At 31.9% G+C, this 7,377-nt stretch overlaps 1 protein-coding gene across 1 annotated transcript; it reads left to right on the forward strand.

Moving 5' to 3' along the window:
• Positions 1–2,848: 2,848 nt before the first annotated feature.
• On the forward strand, positions 2,849–4,077 carry LOC129800289 (chymotrypsin-2-like). Its single transcript, XM_055844568.1, has 3 exons — positions 2,849–2,856; positions 3,028–3,430; positions 3,700–4,077. The coding sequence occupies exons 1-3, from the start codon at positions 2,849–2,851 to the stop codon at positions 4,075–4,077; spliced, it is 789 nt and encodes a 262-aa protein (XP_055700543.1).
• The last annotated feature ends 3,300 nt before the right edge of the window (positions 4,078–7,377 follow it).

The raw sequence follows: 7,377 nt of genomic DNA on the forward strand, positions 1-7,377 counted from the left end.
TAAAATCAAACCCATAAGTTTCTAAAATCAAAACCATAAGTTTCTAAAATCAAAACCATGATACTCTAAAATCAAAACCACAATACTCTAAAATCAAAACCATGATACTCTAAAATCAAAACCATGGTACTCTAAAATCAAAACCATAAGTTTCTAAAATCAAACCCATAAGTTTCTAAAAACAAAACCATAAGTTTCTAAAATCAAACCCATAAGTTTCTAAAATCAAACCCATAAGTTTCTGAAATCAAAACCACAATGCTCTAAAATCAAAACCACAATGCTCTAAAATCAAAACCACAATACTCTAAAATCAAAACCATGATACTCTAAAATCAAAACCATTTTTGCTACAAATTCAAAACTATTTTTCTCTAAATTTAAGAGTAAAAAAGTCTAAATTCAAAGCTACTGAATTTCAAAACCATCGTACTCTAAAATTTAAGAAAATGCTCTTATAGAAATTTTTTCTTAATTTAAGCGAAATTTAAGAAAAAAATTGCTTGGAGCAAAATCGAACCCTTAGTTAGAGTATTTTTTTCTTGAATTTAGAGGGTAATTTTTCTCTGTGAAGTACTGCAATAACAGGTCTATACTACCATAAAAGCATTTTATTAGTAGTTAAACTTTCATATAATTTGAAATAAGTGAAATTTAATTTATTTGTATACATCTTCGATTAATAAATATTACTATAAAATTACAAAACGTTTTCAAACATAAACCATGTCAACATAAAACATTTAACATTTTGAAAAAAAAGTTTTATACGCTTTTTATTGGCATCTTCAGTTTCTTTTTGTAATTTGTCTCAATAAAATTTTATTCCATTTATAGTGCTTAAAATAATATTTATTCGCGAATCATTTGAAATTATGTGAAAGTCTGGTGGTTGAAATTGTGTCGTAATGCATTTCTTTTTTGTCCATGGCATTTTCATAAAATATACATTGACAATATACATAAATTCTATTCTTAGATCTCTCCTTAAGTGCTTTCATTCGAGGCAGAAATACACAGATCACCCAATTTGAGTTTAAAATTAAGTTTTTGTCATTAATGTTTATCAGTTATAGTGCAAGATTTTGCAATGTTCAAGCTCTAACTAAGAAATGAAGAAAGAATTAAATTACCAAAATATTTCTGGAAATGTTAGGTGAAACTCTTGGACTATCCCTCATTCTTATAATCCTAACAAATTCTCATTTCCTCTGATTATGCTAAGAGGTTGCCAAAATGTATTTCACCAATCCTTGATCACAAATAACTCTAGATACTTTAAGTTCTACACAAGTAACTCAGAGTGAACTAAATAATTCTCAAAATAATCGAGGTATCGATTTGCGGTTTTTTGCAAAGTTTATCGGGTGAACACTGGAAAAAATAAAAGGGTCAGATTGACCCTTTTCAAAAGGATGGATCGTATTTGAACCTTTGAAAGGTTCACTTTTGTATCTCTTGAAATTTTGTATGCACATTTATCACGAATAATCATGTTTTATTGTAAACTTATTACTGATATCATATTTCTCTCATCTGAGCGAACATCAAAGATCACTTTTTCATTGTTTTTTTATTCGTTTATTCCGGAATTAAATAGATGTAATAATTAAATATAAGATAATATAAGATAATTAAATAGAAGATCAAAACCGTGACCCTTTCGAAGGGTACCTGGTGACTCTTTCAAAGAGTCAAATATGATCCATCCTTTGGAAAAGGGTCAATTTGACCCTTTTATTTTTACCAGTGAATATTGCAACTTGGTGACATTTACAATAATTCAATTTCAAGACTCTCCTTTCTTATTTTCTCAATAGCATCAGCTCTAATTTTGAGTGCTCGTTTTTCGTTTGAACCTCAATATCGATGTTAAAAAACAAACTGAGAGAAAAGTTGTACATGGGCGAAAATGTAGCTGATTAAATTCTCTATCAATCTCATAAAACAGATTGTGAGGCACAGTCCTAGTTTTCGAGATATTTTTGATCAAATTTACTAAAAAGTTCGATTTTCCCATGTTTTCTGACATATTTGAGACTACAGCGCCCCTGGTGTCAGTTGTACGAACTTCATCTGTTCAGAGGATTTATCGGACATGTAAAAGAGAACAATTCATTCTATAGTGAGAAATAAATCGGTTCAGCAGAATCGGAGATGTAGGCATCCAAGTATCAAAAAACGTAAAAAACGGTTTTTCCTAAATACCAGGCGCAAAATCCAAATGAAATCAAAATGATAAGTATTTTCGTAAATCATTTGACCCTAGCAATAAAAAAAAATAGCATGAGAACCCAGGGTAAAAAAGAAGTTCAAAATTGTTGCACAGTGTTATGGTAATTCAAAATTGTTCCACCGAAAGTCGAATGAGCGATATGTAATGCTCTCTCCTCTTCTAAACAATAAAAAAAATAAAACTTTTGAGATTGAATCTAAGGTCTTATATCGTTATTTCTAACCCATTGACTTTTAAAATTAATATCTTTAAAAAGTAAAAAGGAATCTTGAATAAATAATCTGTAAGTATTTGCTGCCAAAACTTTGCGTTCCTTCTTATAACATGACTAATGTAATTCAATACACTTGCTTTTCAAGTTCGATTAATATGTTTGCGATACCAAACAAAACTTTCGACCTTTCTTTTTCAGAACCTGTGCCGTTTGTCAAGATAGTATATAAAGCTATAAATTTCACAGTTCTATTTTGATAGGCAATATGACAAAATCCAAAAGTTATCTTGCTTTATATAAGGCACACGTTTTAAAGGTCACATTTAAGACATTTAATTTATTTGTCTGAGATAACTTACTTTAAATTTGCTTAAAATATTGTCGTAGACCAGTAAAGTATGTCAAGGTTTGTCTAAAATGTTAGGTATCATTTTGAAATTTTTTTTCTGAAATTAAATAAATCGGATGAATGGATTCGTTTGTGCATGGCACAGAATTTATGGTATTTTAAAAATAGTTAATTTATGTTACATCTTGGCTTTTATTTTTGATTTTCCGAAGAACACGTCACACAAAGTGATTTCCGGATTGTTGGTGGTAAACCGTATAATGCCACTGACTTTGGATATTTTGCATCCCTGAGAATACAACAATACAACTATCACTTTTGCGGTGCAGCTATTGTAGCTCCTTATTGGGCCGTAACTGCTGCTCATTGTTCATCAGCAATGCAAGTTGGACCTTTGGAAATTGTGGTCGGCACGCAAAGTATTTTAGAAGGAGGACAGAGATACAATGTGTCGAAGATTGTAATTCATCCAAAGTTCAACATTACTATACTTCAGAATGATTTAGCTCTTGTAAAAACAACGAGTCCAGTTGATTTTAATGAAAAAGTTTATCCAATTAAAATGGCTGCTACTGAGTTCTACATAGGTCCTGGCATTGATCTGACAGTTTTTGGCTGGGGATTAACATCAGTAAGTATACAACATGTTTATTTAACATTTCAAATTAAAAACCAACCAAATCAAGCATTACATCAAAGAAATGTGCAGTAAAAGAGAAATAAAGTATTTTCTCATTAACGTAGTTCATCATACTGCTTTTAATTAGGAAAATGTCATTTCAGCTACAATGATTGCTAAATTCCACCATTTGTGGTTTTCACGTCTTTCCCATATGAGGGCATGTTCTAAAAGAGCTCCACAAAAGTGGCAATTGATATTAATCATATGGCTATTTTCAGTATCCGAATGGTACAGTCCCTATTAACTTTCACTACATCCGATTGCGCTCAATCACCAATACAGAGTGCACAGCTCGATACGCAGAAACTGGAGTACCGGAAATAGAAATCTACCAACTCTGCACCTACAATGATGTCAATGAGGGATCATGTAAAGGAGACTCTGGAGGACCCTTGGTGTCTCAGGATATCCTAATGGGAATTGTATCTTGGGGAGTCCCTTGTGGTCAAGGATATCCTGATGTCCATACTAGGGTTGCCTACTTCAGGACCTGGATTGATTCTATTATTGAGGACGATGAGGATTCTCAAAATTATTTAAAGAAGGAGCCAGAGATTCAAGAAGTTAAAATAGAGGAAGAAAATCCATCTCAGTAAGAAATGTAAATTTTTAAATAAACCTTTTTGTTGAACTTCAGTAAATTTAATATCAGCCCTAGGGTTCATTTAAATCAACGAAAATATATATGATAGTTTCACTCATCTTTCAATTCCAGAGTGAAATGTCTCTGCATAACTCACTAAGGTGTCTCAAGTCATTCAGGTAACATCAATCTCTGTGAAGATATCAGCCTGTGGATGAAACCTGAAGACATAAGACTTAAGATTTAGCACTCACTCAGTACTCAAAAAGGTCAGGTTATATATCTACCATATCAAAAATGGGAATTATCAATTCTGAAAGGTGCATTGAAGGTACTGCACAACAAGAATAATATAGTGTTCGAAGTTGACAGAGAGAGAGCAGTATAATCCCTCGATTTTTTCATCCATCACAATTTGCACTTTACATCCTTCGGGGACCACTTTTCTCAACATATCCTCGCGCTTCAGACGATATAAAAAACATATATGTCACGTTTTTGCCCGTCTATCCGTTAGTCAATCCATTCGGGTTACGCTTTGAGACCAACCGATTAGAGTTAAGAACTTGTGACCTCCGGGGAACCTTCATAAGTCGACCCTGAGTCGACTAGCACGCCCCTCTTCTCCACATATCTAAGTGCGATTTATTTATTTTCCTACGCGTATATTTCACCCAAATATGAAAATACAGTCCATTCAATCCGAACAACGGTTTTTAAGGACAAGGGTTAAAAAGTTTCAAAAGAGTGTATTTCTCAAATGAACCAAGTCGTGTTTCGGATCATTGGAAATGTCACTGAATTTTCGAAAAGTCTGAACCACTTGAAATCTGTTACGAGCCAGTAATAAACCTTCATGAACCGATATCCTAATTTATTTTAAGCGATGTTTATTTCTAAATCAATTAAAAATTAGTTGTGAATAGGTAAGTGGTACACTCTTAGAAAAGTTTAGACATCATTACTAATGAAAATTTGTTGATCGGGTGATTATTATCAAACCAATTTAAAAATTAAAATAGTTCTTATAATCTTAAAACATTTTACTCATAGTAAATTTATTAGTAGTGAGAATATAAGGCAATATTTACGTGGATAAGTTGCGGCAATTGTTTTATAATGGTTTCATATAATTGTTTTGTGTTAATTAAATGAAATCGATATCCCAACTAATATTGGTCACTAATCCCTATTAGTTCTCACAACTAATGCAAATAAATGGGCCTATATTTTCATAAAGTTCTCACAACTTTTTCAATTGTAAAAAGTAGTTTTATACTTATGTGTTGAAGCTTTTTCGAGCTATATAGTAACCACAACTAATACGATATAGTTATTACAGCCAATAAGATGGATATCAACCACATTTATTTAGTTATTGGAACTAATATGTTATAGTACCCGTTACTAATTTAATTTACTTATGATAACTAAATGAAAAAGATAATGTAACTAATATTGGTCAACTATTTCATTTAGTTACCCTAGCTAAATATATGAATGAGTCTATGCTTACTATATTTTATAGTTTCCATAACTGTATATGAGGTAATTGGGACTACATATTTCTAAGAGTGTAAAAGATGCGAAAATCTTTCTAAGGTAGGGGAGACTGGGGCAAAAAGTCACAAATCGAAAAATTCAAAATTCAATATCTTCCAAAGTAAAGCAGATAGCGGCTCAAATTTTTTTCATAGATAACCTCCATAGACCTTCTTCAATGTCGTAAGTTTCTTAGAATTCCAACAAGGAATTTAGAAAATAAAAAATATCGAAATTTTTAGCTCTATGTTTGAAATATTTTCCTTGCAGAAGATTACAATTATTACCTACTTATTTTCCAAAATTTATGCACTGGTGAATATTTTCTAAATCATTTGGATTTCTTGAATACGAATCCGCTATCTATTTTACAATTTCACAAAAGTTCTTTTCTCCAGAAATCCTTTTATTAAAAATGGCCACTTGGGGTAAAAAGTAACAAAAGGTATAGAGCAAAAAGTAACAAAAAAGCTAAGCAATTTCTGATGTTTCACGGCGAAAAGAAACGTCTTTATCATGTTTCGCCGCTTGTTGTTTGCATTGGTCAAACGATTTGCAGTCTTTTGTGTGTATTTTTCTAAAATAGCTTGAAAAGCGCTTTTCTCGTTTTCTCACTTTTCTCGCAGAGAAAACGGTGTTTCACAAAAGTGTAGATGAATAAATTTTCTATGAAAATATGTCCTCTAGGTATTTTTTTAAATTTACGGAAGCCTGTAATGAAGCGAATCAAAATATGATAATACCCAATGTCTGGTACTATTTGCCCCAGCATTTTTGAGAATAGTCACAAAATTACCTTTTAGAAACTGGCTCGATAAACGTATTTCTTTACAAAATAGAGAAAAATTACTTTCACAAAGTTGTAGAGCGGTAAATTTCCTATAAAACTGCGCTAATTAGAAAGTTTTGAAACGGTAGAGTAGCTTGTAAAAAAAATAAAATATCCGTTTTGTTACTTTTTGCCCCAGTTTTCCCTATAGTGTCTAAGTTACGACTTGGAGCAATTCGAAAAACATGGATCGTCTTGCCACCTCTTTCACTTTCTTTTTCTGATTATAGAATGAACCATTTCGATTTGGTTGCCAAACTGCTAATTACCCGATCAAAAATATTAATTCGCATCTTAATTGAAGAATGGGAAATTGGCCTAATAATAATAATAATAATAATAATAATAAAGGAATAATTCCATGAAGGAACAAGGCCTTCCCGCAAGGGGACTTCTAGACATGCATTATTATTTTTTCTTGTACGGGATGAGGTTGTCAGTCCCATGCCCGTGGAATCAAGTGCAGTGAAGCTCACTGGATGCAATCCGAACACCTTTAACGCCAGAAAAATTCCTGGTGACCTAAAGGGAGTTCGACCCGGGACATTTGCATCATAGAGCGAGTGCTCTACCACTTGGCCCATTGAGTGTCCGAAATTGGCCTAAAATAGAGAAATTTGACTAGAAAAATGAGAATGATGCTTCCCAGAAAGCCTTAAAAATAGGGAAAACAAATAATAACTTACATGATAAAAAAATTTAAAAAAAAATACTTCAAAACAAAAACAAATATTTTAATTGGTGATATTCTTAGTAATATCACGTGTTTTGATATTTAGATAAATTTGCATTTCAATCCAATATGTCTCAATGTTACCTACTCAAACAGACTGTTTGGTGTATTTATGTCAATTTGCTATGTACGAGAATATCATCTCATATAAATACAATTTTCTATGCCATCCAATTTCATAGTTGGGTGAACATTGAAACCAAATTTGG

The sequence above is a fragment of the Phlebotomus papatasi genome, chromosome 2, assembly GCF_024763615.1.
Source record: "Phlebotomus papatasi isolate M1 chromosome 2, Ppap_2.1, whole genome shotgun sequence".
NCBI lineage: Eukaryota > Metazoa > Arthropoda > Insecta > Diptera > Psychodidae > Phlebotomus > Phlebotomus papatasi.